The sequence below is a fragment of the Ammospiza caudacuta genome, chromosome 19, assembly GCF_027887145.1.
Source record: "Ammospiza caudacuta isolate bAmmCau1 chromosome 19, bAmmCau1.pri, whole genome shotgun sequence".
Lineage (NCBI taxonomy): Eukaryota > Metazoa > Chordata > Aves > Passeriformes > Passerellidae > Ammospiza > Ammospiza caudacuta.
In genome coordinates this window covers 8,519,481-8,536,978 of record NC_080611.1, presented here as the reverse complement: position 1 = coordinate 8,536,978, position 17,498 = coordinate 8,519,481, and the positions used below count along the sequence as shown (strand labels likewise).

At 40.1% G+C, this 17,498-nt stretch overlaps 1 protein-coding gene across 1 annotated transcript in view; it reads right to left on the bottom strand.

Moving 5' to 3' along the window:
* Positions 1-17,498, bottom strand: part of ANKFN1 (ankyrin repeat and fibronectin type III domain containing 1) — a 59,604-nt gene that overhangs the window by 28,737 nt on the left and 13,369 nt on the right. The window contains exons 4-6 of the mRNA XM_058817435.1: positions 16,499-16,612; positions 2,665-2,762; positions 2,001-2,091 (exon numbers count right to left, since the gene is read on the bottom strand). Coding sequence (XP_058673418.1) covers positions 2,001-2,091; positions 2,665-2,762; positions 16,499-16,612 — 303 coding nt within the window. The remainder of the gene's footprint in view (positions 1-2,000; positions 2,092-2,664; positions 2,763-16,498; positions 16,613-17,498) is intronic.

The following is a 17,498-nucleotide window of genomic DNA, read 5'->3' as shown; positions in this document are numbered from 1 at the left end:
TTTCTCTGTCTCAGTGGTTTCCAAACTTTTTGAACCTCCAGGTTGCTGACTACCTTAAAAATGACACAGAAACCAGACCAGCTTCTGTCATTGTCCATCACTCACCTGATCATGAATAAACTTAGAAATGTTTCTGTCTACTGGGATTTCACAGAGAAGCTGCACAATGCTGGCCACCACTTTCCAGGCTGCTGCTGTGTGTGAGGGAAGTGGCAAGTGCTCCCTGCCATCACACACAGACGCATGTCCAAGAGTGTCACCAGCCTGGTGCTCTGGGATTGGACCAGCATCAGGCCCTGAAGCTTTCCTTTCCCTGCATATTCTCATGGCTGCTGATACAGACAACTTTGTAGAGCATTAATGTATTCCCATTTAAATTTTAGCTTAGGGCCATATTTTTTATGCAGCACTGGTGTAATGTCAGCTTGCTGCCTCCTTGCCAAGCACAAATCTTCTGCTTTTCAAAACCAGTGGTGAAGGCAGTCATGTGAATAGGGAAATTCTGCCCCCAGTAACTGCAATGGTAAATAACATCTTGTCTTTCTAATGTGAGTCTTACTTAATGAAAAGATTTGCATTTAGGCTCTGCTGATCTCACTGTAAAGCTTAAGCATGTGGCCCTAAACCCAGCAATTACAGACCTTTCTGTACTCTTAGCACCCTGAGATACTGTACAAGGGGAATGAACAGAATTCTCTCCATGGCTTTTGTGCTGATCCACTGAAATCTGCAGGAAGATTTCCTTCACACGCCAAAACTTTGGAGCTGGCACATAATGTCAGATTTCAGAAGGTTAATAGCAGGGGACTATAAAAAGGGAAGAGAATGCAATATGCTGAAAGCAAAATTCACATCATACAAAGTTGCAGTCTTAAATACCACCTGTCTTGCCAGGAGTGCTCCTTCTTTGGGGATATTTGGCTAACTGGCAGCTACTGTGAAAGAATCTGTCCCCCAGCTGATGTAAATTCTGGGTTTCTGGGGCCAAGTCCTGTGTAGTTACACCTGGCTATAGTCAAGGTAATTGCACATTACCAAGTTATTAGTTATCCACAGTAGATTTTTCCCCATTATTGTAGCCCATTTTTGTTCTCAAGCAGAATATTTCTTTAGCCTAGTTCTGGTATTGTTCTGGAGAAAGCACAAGAAAAAAAAAGAAGCAAAATGGGACAATGGTAATGCAAAAGCCTTATTTATCCAACCCTCTCCATTATGACTGCTGAGAGTAGGTACAGCTTGTTATATTTTTTCGCATTAGCATGCAAGGTTATTAAATTGCTACATTAGCCTAATAAAAACTAGTGTTAATGCAATAGAAAAGAGAAGTCCCACTTTACTGCATTAATCAACACAAGGGGAGCTGTAATACACTGAGCCAGTTTGGCAGGGAACACTAAGTCTGGAAAAGCAACTAACAATACAATGTGATTATAATAGATTAAAAATTACAAATGACAACTCATAGCCCTAATGAAGTTTGAGAAGACTGCCAGAGGTTGGATAAGGAACATTTTCTTTTTGACATTTCTGCAACATTTACAGGCTACATCCTACTACCATGTGTGTCCACACTGGAATATTTTATGTACAGGATGCTGTAAGAGTGGTCCAGTGAATGGGATCTGTAATGCTACAAGGTAAAGCATAAAACTACATGAGATACTTGTAAGTGTTTTGCTTCTAGCAGCTCAGAATCAGGTTTTGATCTATTAATGTACTGAAAAATGAAGTTCCATATATCAGAACTCTACTAAGAGAAAAGAAGATTAAAATATTTCTAACTTTTTAAAGTGCTAATGACTAGAAAACAATTTTCTGTCAAAGGACTGGAGAAGAATAAAAGCTGAGACATAAATATACATCAATTATTATTTTGCTTAATTTTTGAGAGTTGGAAAGAATTGAGTTTTATTATTTATTTCACTCCCAGGTGGCATGACAATTACATTGTGAACTCCAACATCATTAAGCAAACTGGAGGCCAGACCAAGCCCACCTACTTGAAGGAGAAGCATATTCAGGAGTAGATTTGCATGGAGGTCCCCATCCTCTCATGTTGTATGCCGAGACACGGACATAATATCTCTGGCCCTGCAAATAGAAACAACTGGAGTCAAAACTATCACTGGATTCAAAATCTTGGCTGTAACAACTGCAAAGCAGTGCCTCACAAAGATTTTTTTTCCAGCTTAAATAGTTTTAATAATTTAAATGCACCATAATCAATTGAAACATACTACAAAGATTTGAGGACAAGGTTTAAGACCCAATTCTGTTTGGTGTAAAATAGATATACAAATACAAATAACAAAAATGAGAATGACTGCCATCAACATGTGCATTTCTGGAAGAAGGAGAAGAAGGTCATCAGAGTCAGGTCTAGATTTCTCAAGAGCCTTTGCTCTGCACTGATTATCCCATGATCCAGAAAACAGCAGCTTTTGCTCCAGTCTTTCCCAATTTCTCCTGAGAATGATAACTCAAAACTGGTTCTATTCCTTTGTGACTTTTGGATTATGGCTACCAGACATACTGTGCTCAATCACTGGAACATGTTGCTACAAGAAAGGCTCTGCAGTGATTTCCAAGGGTGTGGTGCAAGTTCTCTTTGTATCACTGTGGGGACCAGGCCATGAAGGTCTAAATGAGTCCTCTGGAACTCACCGTCCTGAGACCTGTGATGAAGCACCTCAAAGAGTGAAGATTATCCATAATTATTTCACCAGCCAAAGGAGAAAAGTCTTCTGAAGAGCTCCATTCCACTAGAAACAAATAGCAGGAGAAAATCAAGTCAGGTACCAGTCCAAGCAAAGAAGCTAAAGGACTTGAATCACTCACAGGTTAACTTTTCTCCTAGCAGTTTCCCAGTCCATGTGGGTACTAAAAGTCATGTTCAACAGTAATGTATAGCAAATACACAGTGATTAAATTATATCTCTGTGTATGGGAGATAAACCCAAAATATTGTTCAAAAGCTTTTCAGGAAAGAATGCTTAAAAATAGACTGCAATACAAATTACTTTGAGTTACCATTGTGCTCATTTAAGCAATTTCTTTTTAAAGACAGAGAAGCAGTGGAAAAGAAAAGGTGAAGGAATTGGACCTGTTAATGCCATTTGGCAGTTTATACATCCTAACCAACAAAAACCATTGGATTTGCAATGACTTGCATTGGATTTTCCCAGGTGGGCATGGGCAGAGAGTCCTTTTGGCTCCTCAGGCCCACAGACTTCCCTTGGCTAATTAGGATAGAAATATTCTCCTTGGACCAGACACTCACTGGAGCCTCCTGGTTGGTTTCAGAGGTTCTGGCTCTCCTGGCCAGGCCTGCTGCTGCTCTGGTCACTGCAATTACAGAGCTCCACCAGGACCTGGTAAGCTGAATCCACCTTCAGAGGGATTGGAGTGCTGCTGGGCTGACAGACCCCTCCCATCTTTCCTTCAGCCCTAATTGTGATGGACACCTTCACCAAAGTGCTCCTGTCACTCCTGTTCCTGCTGAGCTCAGGGGTTATGCAATCAGCTGTCATGCTGTCCATACTCTTCCTCAGTACTTGAAAAAATTATTCTGCGCATAAAATACTACTGGAAGATTTTGGAAAAAGGATATGTGCAAGTGAGGAACAGATGACTGCAGGCAGGAAACCAGCCTTTTTTCTTAAATTATTCCTTATTAATGAGAGGTGCCATCCTGGTTAATCCTGGAGTCATACCTCTGGCATTTAGTGACCTGTACCTTCAGATTCAAACTTCCAGGAAAACCTATCAAAACCATAGTGAAATTAATCTCTTGAATTATTCTACAGTAGAAACTGGGAAATCTCATTAATTTCCTGGATTTACACCAAAGAATTCAATATAAAGCTTTTCTTTATTTCCTAAAATCTATTCACAAAATAGTTTTTAGACATTTTATTTGTATATTCATTAGTACTGGAGTTGATAATTTAGAATAGATCAGAGGATATAGGTATTCTAATTTCAACATGTGGAATTTTCATCTTCTGGCAGTGTCATACCAGTATTTTCACGTTAAAAGAAAATGGCTTCAGAGAATTTCTTGTTCAGCATATATAACATTTAACTGCCAACACATTTTTCTGAAACAGTCAAGTATCAATAGCACAACTCATTTTTCCCTTCTCCCCTAATCTCTCCTTTTCTATGATTGCACTTTGTTTCTATGATTGCACAGCATGCTCTGCAACATTTTTGTGTTTGCTGCAATGAAAAGAAGATTGGTTTTTTATATTCTCATTGAATTTTTTCACTGTGTATTTTTCTAGTTTTCCACGGGTTTTAAATACCTAATTACTGCCACCTTTAGTGGAAGCTATCTCTGCACATTAGTAGGAAAATGTAGAGGCTGTTGCAGTACCGTATTGTAGGGTTTTGTTGACAGTTTAATTATAGGAATACTTAAAGGCAACATTGAACTTGATGGCCTGTCAGAGTTTCCATTGTAAACCGTGATTTTCAAGGTTTCTAACTCCACTCGTATTAAATTGCTGCAGACACTGTACACATGCTGCAGACTTAGACATGTTTTCTGTTTTCCAGAAGGAGAAACCAGAAGGGAAAACCCTGCTCAAGCTGCTGGATGTATTGTCAACAGGCTTGCAGTCACTTCAGACACCCTTTTTCTTTCCAAGGATTCATGTCAAGCAAGACAGTGTCACTCAGGACAGCTCCTGCCAGCAAATCCTGCCTTCATTGGAATTCCCAGGCATGCCCCAGGGTCCTGCTCCAAGAGAGGGACAGTGGTTGGGCCACACTTTGGGCAGCACAAAGCAGAAGCCAAGGATGAGAGAAGTAGCTCTAAGCAGCTTGTGATCCTCCCAAATTTTTATCTGTTCCATGGACTGGAGGCTGCCCAGACGTAATCCGGTACTTTGAGAGGCATAATTAAATTTGGGTAGCTTACACAAACAAACTGCAGCCCTGTCCTTGATGTGGGTCCCCTTCTACTTGCATTTGGCATTCAGAGGAGTGCTCCCAACATTTAGAGATGCTGGCACACTGTCTGAAGAGGAGTTAGTGCCTTAATCTGAGCGGGATTGCAATCTTACCTGTCTGCAAGCCTGTGACCAGCAGGAACACCACAGTTCTGGTGGTGTGACTAGCAACAGCACGGCAGCTTGTTCTCAGAAATAACCAAAGGCTGCTGAGTTCAGGGACAGACACTGAGTTTCCAAGGAGAGAATGGGCTGACATGATCCTCAAAGCTGTGTCAGGAGCAGCAGGGAAGTTTGAGAGGCTCTGTGATAGTAAATCACAGGGCTGTGCTCTGATCTCCCAGGGCAAGCTGCTGCCCCAGCTGGTGTCAGTGAGGCCCTGAGCGATGCTGGGTGACACTGGGATGTCCCAGCCCCTCGAGGGACAGCAGCTGCCTTGGGAGGGTGTCCCAGTGTCCCAGAGCTCGTCCTGCCATGAGGTGCAGGTCCCCCCCTGGTCCCCCCACTATCCCATCCTTCACTGGCTGCCAGCTGAGGCTCAGCTGTGCCTCTCCTTATGCAGCCAGCAATGCCAGCATTTTGCTTTGTTTTTAGCTTAGCCAGTGGTGTCTGAGTCCCATGGAACTGAAACACAGGAATATGATATTTGCCTGTGGATAAGGTTATGGTTATCATGGTTGAGAACCCTCCTTTTAAAGGATATTTACCTAACAAGATGGTGTATCCAAATTTGCTCAAAACTTAATTTTCAAATATATTTATTTTGAAACCTCACTTTTGGAAAAAAACCCCGTCCCCCAGTTTCAATAAAAATTTCCATAACTGAAAAATAAATATTTTTTCAACAGCTGTGTTGGAATAGTGCCTTCTTTTCCCCCTCATTTCAAAGTATATCTGTCATAAAGAAACTCATAACAAGTTTTGGAATTTTCTTGCTTACTTATAATTTTAACAAACTTTTTTCCTCCCTTGATTTTACTGACTCAAGTGAGAAGATGACATGATGCAGCTTTAAAGAAATGCAAATCAATGGAAATAATTTATCACTTTGGTTTATATCTCCTGCTCTGCATTGCCAGTTTTTAGCTCTCTACTGTAATGGTCATCTAAAAATAATACAGAATATTCTGCTATACTGATTCATTGGGCTAGAAACCTCCTAGGAGGACACAGATACCAGTTTTCCTATTTTATAGAGGTAAAAATGAAGTAAAGAGGGCTAGAGAACCTTTTTCAGTCAAAAGGCCCCAAACAAGGACAAAATCCATGTATCAGGGCAGTGTTGCTCCCACTGCCTGGCCTCGTGGGATGTCTGCAGCTGTTCCTGGTACCAATACAAAGCCACTCACTCATGGTCTTACCCTGGCGAAGGATCTGGACCTAAAAATTATCTAATTTTGCATGAGCAACCCATCATGAAGATTTAGCTAAATCTTTGCCTCCTTTGTGAGAGGGAGAGTGCTAGGAGAGAGCAAACAGAAATTACCAACCATTTGTGTCACGCTGAAGTCCTTGGGACTTTAAGAGGGAACAAAAGGCTGCCTCACCTCAGCATGTAAATGCTGAATTATAAACATGCTCAAGTATAGAAAGCTGAGGATGAAGAGGGTCCTTTATAAGAGCCCAGGAACAGGAGCTGGTCTTGTAGACTGCACCAACTGTGCTGTAAAGGACCTGAAAGCTGTTGGGTGAATTAAGGATGGAGCATGTTCCAGTCCTGTTCTGAACACCCCAAAGGGCTGCTTTGTTGTGAACGCTGAATGTCTTTGCTGTTGCGGCTTTCCATCTGACACTTCATGTTATGTCAGAGCAGGGTTTTTTTGTGTGTTTAATATATTGGTGACTATGTGTTTTAATGAAGGTGCCCTGTATTCCAGAGCTACCAAATGCACGATGTGTTGCTGCGGTCGCCAAGATAAGTAGTAATTTTTAAATAAACAGCAGTATAAACAGTTACATAAAACTCATGTAAATTGCTGGCACATAATTTTAGACTGGCTTAAGTTATGTAACTTACTTGTGGCCAAGTTTTTTTTTCTGTTTTTTTTTTTTTTTTTTTTTAAATACTCAATTCACACACTTTAAAATAAAGGGAGAGGTTTATTTTCACCTGTTTCTTTTCCACTCACAATCCTTCTGTTATACTGAGCATGCCTTTAACAGCTTCTCAGAGAGACAGAGAGACAGATAAAGGGCAAAGGGAAGACATAAACCACCTTCTGACCCTATTGTAGATTCATTCAGGAAAGCACCTTCTCCTGAGTCAAGTAAATAGCTTGAGCCACAGTAGAATTTATTTCTTGTCTTGACATTTGTTTTTCCTTGCACTTATATTATTGAATTGCTGAGGAGATTAATTAGATTGAGGGACAGGAGTTCTGTTGCTGCTTGTTGGGGTCTGCAGAGTAGTGAATGGAGCTGGAATTCTGGATTTTATTCCTGCCTTTGCCACTGACTTGCTGAGTGACCTTGGGCAGTCATTCTGTCACTCAAGCTTTTAAGGAAGGCTTAAGCAGCAAAGGTTCTGTCTCCTTCCCCTTCTCCCATGTCCAGGGCCAGGGCTGATAGTGGTCTCATCTTGTGTTTCCAAGGGCCTCCAAATAAATAACTGTGTTATTTATTAGCTTCCTTTGAAATAGAAAACATAACAGAAATCACCACCAGAAATTTCTTCATGCCATCTTTTTCTGCTTGCTGATCTTTAAAAAATTTTAATTATTTACTCTTATAATGTCTTAGCAGCTGGATTTAAGGGCATTAAACTCTGCCATTCATATGAATAAAACCAGGATGAAAGACCCTAAACAAATATTTATCGAACAAGTGAAGAGACCTGAACATTAGTGAAAAGCAGGAGTCTATTGGTGTAGAGACCAGCTCTGGTAGAGAACACTGTTTGCAGTATTTGGTCAGCTCCTCCTTGCTGTTTTCAGCTGTTGTGTCCAGCCTGATTTAGGAAAGGAACCCAATTTTTTCACATTTTCAGCTCAGGCTGTTCTCTCATGTTTGGAAATCCTCCAAGAAGTGATAGGAGAAAGACAAGCCATACCAGCTGTAGGGACTACTGACAGCATAATGCTTCCATTAGGAAAAAACAAATGTTTGGCACTGAGCAGTTTGTGCAAACACAGAAGTTAAAACACAGTCATGGCCTGGGACTTGTATTTCTAGGTACAGCTCAAATTAAAACCTATGCTCCAAACTTCTCTAAATACTAGTGTTCATTATTTTGGATCTTATCTATCATTTCAGTTATTTCTGTAAACTTAACCAAGGCTCTTTGTACTGGGTTAGTACAAAGAGAAGCATCAGTAAAGATGAAGAGAAATGAAAAAAGGTGCAACAAACAGCTCTGTGCCCACCTGAGGCAAACAGAGCACTGCTGTGGTGTGGTAGGAAAGAGCTGGAGGGGGATTTAAGGGCCTCTCAGCAGAGCAAGACAGAGCAGTGCAAGACAGTACCAAAAAAAGCATATCTAGACTATTCCTAGAGAGCACATCTTCATTTGGAACTTCCACGGCTATAAATCTTCACATTACTTATTTCAGATATTTTTTCTTTTAATAATCAAATACTTTATTTGCAGTAAATCTTCTTCCCAACAGCTCTGGGCTCCTTTGCGTTTTACGCCTGCTAATAATAACCAATGATGTTAAATAACCTTTCTTGTGGCCCTGTTTCTGGATGTTCCTTTGACCCAGGCCAGAATACTCTATTTTATGTCTTGACATTTATGGGAACCATTATGACAGCAGGCTGGGTGCCAAAGACACATCTTTGCTTGATCATGGTTTCATGACTAGTTCATCTTAAAGCAAATCTGCATTATATAAATGATTTATAAGATACTATTTTTACTGAATTTTAATAAAATTCTCACCAAGAGAATATAAAAAGAAAATTGATCTTTTTTCTCAAGTATTTGATTAGCGTTTTCTAAATCCCAACAATTCTCTATCTGTTTGCAATAAGGCCAGCTATCCCAGTACAAGAAGGAATTTTTTTCTTCTCTTAGTGAAATGACATTTCTTACTAACATTTTATAAATAACTAAGAAAATGTGCCATGTGGGTGCACATGCAGCCTTCCAATGCGGGCTAGTGGTTAGAAAGCTACAATGGATTATAATAACAGCCAAGATTTGTTTCTCAGCCCTGAAATTACAAACATACCCCACTGCGGCTGTGGAAGGAAAAGTGGGAGAGAACATGTGCTAGAACTGTGAGAGGGGATTGAAGAATAAATGGGGTTCTTATGCAGAGGCTTCACATGCTGGAAAAGCTTGGCTGGGATTCTGCAAGCTTCCCCTGGCAGTGGGAGCATTGCTCTCCTGTGCTCTGAGCGTCGGCACAACGCGCACGGGCAGGCTCAGCTCCGGCCCAAAACACGGCATTGAAATAGAGTTAATAATCAGCAGCTGGGAAAATGCACTCAAAAAAGTAATCTATCACAAGGTAGGAGGCAAAGCAGAGCACTGCACAGCGTGGGGAACAACGGAAGGAAGTACTCAGAGGGTAATTCAAGGAATCTGTTTAATGGGATTCCACTCCTTGTTCTCTAGTTCCTCTGTGATATGAAGAGGGACTTTGCTGCATAGATGTTGATTAAACATATTTAAGGCTTTTATTTCTTTATAAAATAATCCCTACAGTAACTTAAAGAGCTTTCACCTTCCCTAGTAGTGCAGACAGGTGTGGCAGGCAAACCATCCTTGATTTGGGGAGATTTTACTTAGTTTAATTTATTGAAAATTAACCAAAATTTCTAATAATTCATTCAAAGTAGAAGAAAGTAAATATAATTAGAAAAACATCTAAGTGAACATCTACCCATCATCTTTCCTAGACTGAACTTAATGTGCTTGTCCTCCTGCTCTCCTACGGTCAGCTTCCCTTCTCTCTGTTGTGGCTTTCACACATTGCTGGGTTTTCCATGAGACGTGGCCAGGCCAGCTGTGAGCATCACATGGCTTCTCCTGACCTCCTCCCACTCCTTCAGTTGACCCTGGCTCCTGGAAACTGCCATCCATGCCCATCACTGTGCTCAGGAGTGAGCCCAGTGGGTGCTCAGGTGTGAACTGGGGTAAGAAGGAGCTCGTGGGGGAGCCAGCTGGGTGCTCATTAGTAAATTAACTGGGTGCTTGTGCACAGACTGATGGGGTGCTCATGCCTGAACTAACTGGGCACTCACGCAGCAGGAAACCCTGCAGTTTATGCTCAATACACGAGGTAGGAGGTTGCAGCAGATCCCAAGACCTGATTCCAAATTTACAGACAGGCATCAGTTCTGGGGGTCAGATCTGATTACTAGAACAGGATCAGGCTTTGGCTGGGGAGGCAAATAAGACCCAGACCTTTGATGCTTGTCAGTGGTCCAAGGAAGTCCATGATGGGCCAGAGAAGACTTAAGATGAAGCTGTGAGCAGGGAAACTTTGCCATAAACCCTTTGAAGACATTCTGCTTTTGTTTAAGTCTTCAGTAAGTCTTCATTCCCAAATCCATTAATCAAAATATCTGCTAAATCATTGATCTCCTTCAAGACAGAAACTGAAGGTCTTGAGTTCCAGTCCTGCCACTGACTACAAGGAATTCACCTCTTCTGTGCCATACCTATGAAATGGGAGCTGTAACAGCCACATACAAACCATTAAAAAAACCCCAAAACTCAATAATTTTGGTAAGTCAAAGCAAACATAAAAGACAAAGCAGTGTCTAAAATTCAACATCATGATAGGAGCCTTTTTCCTCAGAAATGAAGGCAGACAAAAGTAGAGACTGTATGTCTGGGTTTTCTCATAGCTATTCATCCTGAGCTGCTGTTCAAAATCCTTATAAAACACAAAGCAAGAGGAAAGAATGATTCAGCTGAGTAAATAGTGTTTGATTAGCCACATTAGTTAATTACACCATCACTTAATATATGATTCATGTTCAAAGGTGATTTTAAATACATAACAAACTTAAATAATAGAAGGTCTTAAATTTTATGTAGAGTCCAGCACATACTACAGACATTGACAGGAGCTAGAAATAGAAAGGTTTGTTTTAACTTTTATACATTTCTGTACTGGCTAGGCATAAAAATAGAAGTCAAATTGCACAGTCCTGTTAGCTACCAAAATGTAACGTGCAAATAAAGTGCCTGGGAGACCTAATAAAATGCCATAAATGAACTACTGTAAAAAATATCAGACCACACCTATTCAGCAGGATAAATTCAAATGTCTTACAAAGAAATGTATTCTCTTTTCTTTTTATGGAGCAAGAACTGTTTTTAAAAAAGAGAGAATGAATTTCAAAATACACAAAGAAACTTTGAATAATAAGTGGAAAGGGTTCAAGACCAAGTGCAGAATGCTGCTCAATTCCGCTATGGACTGGACCAGAATCAAGCAGTGACACAGCATCTACTTTAGAGAGACAGAGGTATTATTATTAAAGTACTTTGTTTTCATAAGACTTGCTTCCACAAGCATTCATTTCCATAACCAGGGTTCTTCTAGAAGTCAAAGAAAGCACAGGCCTCCTGCTTTGCACTCTGACACTGCTATGGGAGCAGATAGCTGCCACCAAAGTGGAGAAAGATATATGTAGATATGGATATAGAGATATAGCAATATATCTGTATATTTAGGTCTTTGAGGATCACTGCAGGGAGCCTGCTGTGGAACAAATCCAAACTTGGTCAAACATGGAAGGCCAACTTTTGATAAACATATCAAACACAAATTAAAAAATGTGGTATTTGCTGTTTGTATGTGTTCATGGGGACAAGCAGAAGCCCACACAAAATGATGAGATTATTTGGTTGTGAAAGGATGACCCCCAAGAATAAAACATGCAGAATCACACAAAATTTATGGATCACTCCTGTAAAGTCTTGGAGGTTTTTCACACTGAAATCTTTAAGGTAAATTTCCATTGACTTGGTGAGAAGCCAGCTGAGAATCCCAGATCCAGGTTACTTTGGAGCTCCAGGGCAGGTCTCACACAGGCCCAGGCTCCTCATTCCTGAGCACAGGTGCTGACCCTGAGTGCAAAGGCAGCTCCCCCATCCCTTACTGAGACTCCCAGTGACAGCAGTAAATTGTACTGGTCTGTTCTGGACTGGCACTGACCCTTTTCATGCAGCCCTGTGACAGCAACACCCTGGGGCTGCTGCATATCCAGTCAGGACTGAAACAGTGACTCAAAGACAATTATTCTCATCCAAAAAAGAAAAAAAATCTGAAATGGATCACAAAATGCTTTGGAAGAAAGGAGGCAGGGAACGACCTTTTCTCAAAATTTAAGCAAAACATGACTCCTTCTTTCTTGATCTAAGCCAACCTGTTTTGTTTTGTTTCGTGTTTTAAAGAGCTACACTGACTGAAAATAAAAATCTTCTCTTCATCCAAAAGAAATCCTGGAAGGCAGCTGGGTAGTTCTAACAAACATGAAATACTCTGCTAAAAGACCAAACTAAACAAAAAGGTAACACGGGCTAAAGTGGCCCAGACAGCTCAGCATCACTATCTGGAAAATAACTTGGCATTCACAACTACAACCAAACAGAGAAGATTAGCTTTGTTTGCTATATCAAACATGTCTTTCTTCCTTTCTCTTCAAACATAAATAGTTCCAGGCTCTAAAATAAATTAGCTCAACTTGGGTTATACAAGCTGTTTCATTTTTTTTTCTTCAAAAGGGAATATAGATGTTAGTTTAAAAATTGTAAATAAAATATAAACAGAGATTTTTCATTGCATGGTGATTCTTTCCAGTAGGTAGTGATCAACACTGTGTCCATTTTCCTTCCTTATCCTGTACTTTGGTATCACAGCATTATTATGACTACTTCTCATGGGAAATGGATGAAAAAAAATCATGCAGTAAGAAGAGGTTTATCTGTACTTATTCACTGTAAAAGCAAAATAATTATCAGGTTTAAAATCCACAGAAAATAAATGCGACAAAATTACTTAACATTACTTTCACTTTTTTTCTTTGAAAAATCCCTCTTTCTTTATGTGTATGTGCTATGTGGAACACGCAAACCCAAAAAAGCTGGTTAGTGAAAGACAAGAGTTCTTAAAGCCCAGCAAGCCCTTGCTGCTGTCTCTGGTGGGTGTTCCTGGGAGCTGAGTGCTGTCTGAGTGCTGATGGTGCTGCTGTGGGGTGGTTTTAGGAGATGGTTTCAGTGCCGCAGCTCTGGGATAACAAAACATCCTGCAGTACCAGTGTGCTGGTGTAAACAGAAAGCTCTCCCTGGCTTCAAACTGTGGCAAGATGTTTTGAATGTTAACCGGAAGGTTTTGATTGTGTTTTCAAAGATGTAAAACTAAAGCAGGTCCTAAGTACTTCCATGGTGGGATGTGAAGTTTGGCTCTAGGGCACAATTAGCCAAGGGCAGGGTTTTTTCCCCCTCAATATTACAGTGATGCTTCACATCCTTCCTAAAACTGGCTGGGGTGAGGTGTCTCTGGCTTGGAGTCTTTCTTAGCATGGAGCAGATTATTACTTTTATTATTGATTTATGCCATGGCTGTCTGCTTCCAGCCTCAAAACACTTTACTAAGTTACAATATACTTAGGAATCATTTCACGTCAGCCACCACCACGCTGCAGCCTTCTCCAGAGGGAAGCTGAAGGGAGCCATTAGGATGGTGCCTGCAACATTAAACAACAATCCAGGAGAGGAAGTAAAGAATACTCTGGCTCCTTAAAGCAATGGCTGAACAGAATGCAGTCACTGAGCTGCCATCCAGCTGGGACACCAAAGTCAATACCCATTCACCGTGTGTGGTTAAAATTAAATCTCCTAATGAAGTGAGATGGTTTTAGTGGTTAGAGAGTGAGTGCAAAGTATTATTCTCCTCTATGATTATTTGTAAGTTATACTGCTAACAAGGGAAAAGATCACACACAGGAAAACAGCAGACAGTTAGATAATGTTCCAAGCCCAGTTTCTAAAAAACATTTGGGCAAATAAAGCTTTGGGGAAAAAAAAAAGAAAGAAGAAAAGGAAAAAGAAAGATGACACAGGATAAATTGAATTGGCAGTTTTTCACTGTTTTTAGGGAACTAAACTAAGCCAAACAGAATTGATGTCAGTTTTTATTCCCTACGGTTCAGGTCCAGAGAAAAGAACATTATTAGTTTCTGTTAATGAGCAAGTATTCCCTAAACACTGGTGCAAATGCTCCTGAATTTTAATTTGCTTAGAAAAAGAAATGGTAAAGTATTGAGGGGGAAAAAACCCCCACATTAATATCTTCTTTTTTGTTTGTTTGTTTTGGTTTTTTTGTTTGGTTGGTTTTTTTTTGTTCCTGAATTAGCAAAATGCTTCAGTGGTTTTCTGGACGGGAGGTTTATATATCTGACTAAAAAGATACACTTTGTTATCAAGCTCTCCTTTCAGGGCTAGTAATTGTTAGCTGGTTCTAATAATTCTTGCAAGTGATCATTTGAAAGGTTCATTTTATGACCCCTCAAAGTAGCACAAAGAATCTCACTCCATAATGTAATAAACAATTCTACAACCAGTGCTTAATTAATTCCTGAAAGTCACCAAAAGGAGCTATTAATGATCTTTCTTTTTATCTAACCATAAATATACAAGTCTCCTGGGACAAAGGATTTAAAAAGAATATTCTGTCAAGACTAACTGTCAACTTGATAAAGCATAAAATGATCATGAGTGAGGGTAATTCAAAATACAGGGCAGTGCTACCTGGTCTGAAAGTTAGGTCAGGTTGGATTAAATTTCTCTGAATGATGTGTTTATCAAAAACAGGACACCACTGACATGGTACAAACCAGACTCAACCCAAATGAATACCCAAGAGAAAAGTACTGCAGCCTTCACAGAATTATTTTTAAAAATTAGCTCTGTTTGGGAATGTGATTTTCTGTGAAAATACCAAGAATCATTATAATTAGAGGGTGGACAATGTTTCAGGATTATTTAAAATACAACTATTACGAAGAACAGTCTGATATTTTCTAGAGAACTTTGTTGTTTTAGGAGCCCAAGTATTGTTTTCATGAGTAAAGCAGGCAGTGGGAAGCTCTTAAATGAAATTTAGTTTCCTGGCAACACAACCCATTGCTGAAAATTAGATTTAGGCTTCTAAAGGGCTTTGATGTTTTTGAAAATCACACTTCCTGCACACTGCACAGCTGACTAGGTGTAATACATTAATTTGCCTTCTACTGAGGCTGTCAGGGCATTATCACTGTGATGGCCTCAGTAGTGTCTGGGAGGTTGGGTTTTGGGTTTTTTTTTCGTAGAATGCAAAAAATTATTTTGCTGGGCCTAGCCAGTGATGAGTGGAATCTGACTGGAAGCAGGAGGAGGAAGGAAAGAGACAACGTACCCTTTCCAAAATAAACTCCTGTAGTGCTTTGGGAGCTTGTGCTGGTGCCAGTGGAGCCTGTGCACTGCCTGTCCCACCTTTGGAAACACTCCCTGAGCTGCTGGACCCTTGAGGGATGGGATCTTTCTGAATTTCTCCTCTTGAAACCATCCCTGGGACACCCCCATGGAAACATGAAACATTCCCCACCACACAGCCAGGACAGTGCTGCCTGTGAGAATAGGAACTTTGGGTTTAGGCACCTCTGAAAGGAGTTTTCAATGATTAACACAAAGAAACAAACACAGCAGGAAGCATGAAGGGAGAAACTGGGGGAAATAACTAAGGGGACTTTGAGGCTCCCACTCCTTGACTCCCCTGGGCAGGGCCAAGGAGGCTGCAGATCCCCAGTCCCTGGACCTGTGGGAGGATTCCTGCTCCCACTGCAGGCTGGAGGCTGTGGATTGCGGTGCTGAACACTGAAGAACTTACTGTTCCAAGGATTGTAGAAAACCTGAAAGTTCCTTTAAACAGGAAATTTAAAAAATTCTAATTTTTGTTCTAATCTTCAATAAAACTTGCTTCTTTGCTTAATGTTGGAATTTCCTGTGGAACAGAAATTCTGTTTTAAAACCATCTCTATTCAACAGGGCTATTCAGATGGAAGCATTTTCTTATTCATTCCACTTTGCAACTAACTGGTGCCACCCCAAATGTATCACTCTTCCAAGAATGATGTGGCAGCCCTGGAATAGCTAATTAATTGGGCTGTATGATGCCTGTGCCAGAAGTTTCAGCTTCCAGAGGCATTCCTTTAAGGAATGGTGGTGTGGGTTTGGCTTTTACAAGGATACACATGGTTTCAGGAGCCCACAGGCACCAAAAGTTAGTTTGTGTTTTGTAACTGCTCATCTCAACCCAGTCATTGAGCTGATGTCTTAACCACAGTGAGTCAAGCAAACTTCTTCAAAGCACTCATGGAGAAAGCTTTTGGTTAATTTATTTTTCTTTTTTTTTTAATAAAAATTTTGTCCTTGGGTAATCTTTCAAGAAAATTCCACTTCTATGTCTGTTTACTGGGAAAATAATTACATTTAAACACTACTTGCATCATAATATAACCTCTTGCATATAAATACCTTTGCCACTTAGCCCTCAAATTTTTTTACATTGTTAAGGGGAACAAGAGATGTCAAAATCCAGTACCTTTATACTTGGTCACCACAGCTGAGTTGACACTGAGGGGTTCTTGGAAGGTGACAGTGAGTGATGTGCTGCTCGTTACCATGAGACAGACATTGCTTGGCGCCTCGGGGGCTCCTGGGAGAGAAGAGAAAACATCAGCTCTTCAGCACAACAAATCCTATTCAAACAATGTTCCTGAGTCTTCAAAGAACCCACTGAAAATCACCCTGCAATTGTGAGCTTTGGGTTGTAGGTGTTTGTGTTTTCTGCCTTTTGAGCATTTTAATTAGTGACCCTACTAACAATATCCTGCAGACACCATTTGTTTCTATCATGGTTTTTGGCTCCTTTTTGGTTAAAAATATCTTCCTGCATATATGTAACCCAATAAAACAGATCCATGCTAATTATGTCAATGAAAAGCCCCTATAAATCTCTTGGGGTGGATAAGAGGAGAGGGAAAGGACAAAACCACAAAGAGCTAATGAAACCTTGATGGTTTCACTAACAAACTCAAATTCATCAAAAACCAGAAAACATTTTTATGTTATTGGGATTCAAAAATTGCAAATTTCACAACTGTTTTGGTGCAATAGCCCCAAAATGCAGTTGTCAATTGGGATCTAACATTTTTGTTTAAAAAAAAAAGGGGAAAAAAAGCTTAATTTGCAGAATATCAATAGACTCAATTCAGAAAGCACAAAAATGTCATGACTTACTGCTGGGATTGATTTTAAAAGTCAGTATATTAACTTTCACTATTTCTGTATTTCCTGTATTTTGTATCTAAGAGAAGGAGTATTACATCTGTCTTGAAGAAATAACCTTAACTTACAATAAATTTGCAAAAATTATTTGTGAGTACATTTATATAAAGATGATTTTTAAAATGTTAATGGCAATGATTGTATTCCATCACATAGGATACAGCTAAAAGATCCATGTGTCTAGAAACAATTCAGGCCTGTTTACTCCTTCATTTGGGCCCAAATTCCATTTAATTTGGATACAGACTCACTTG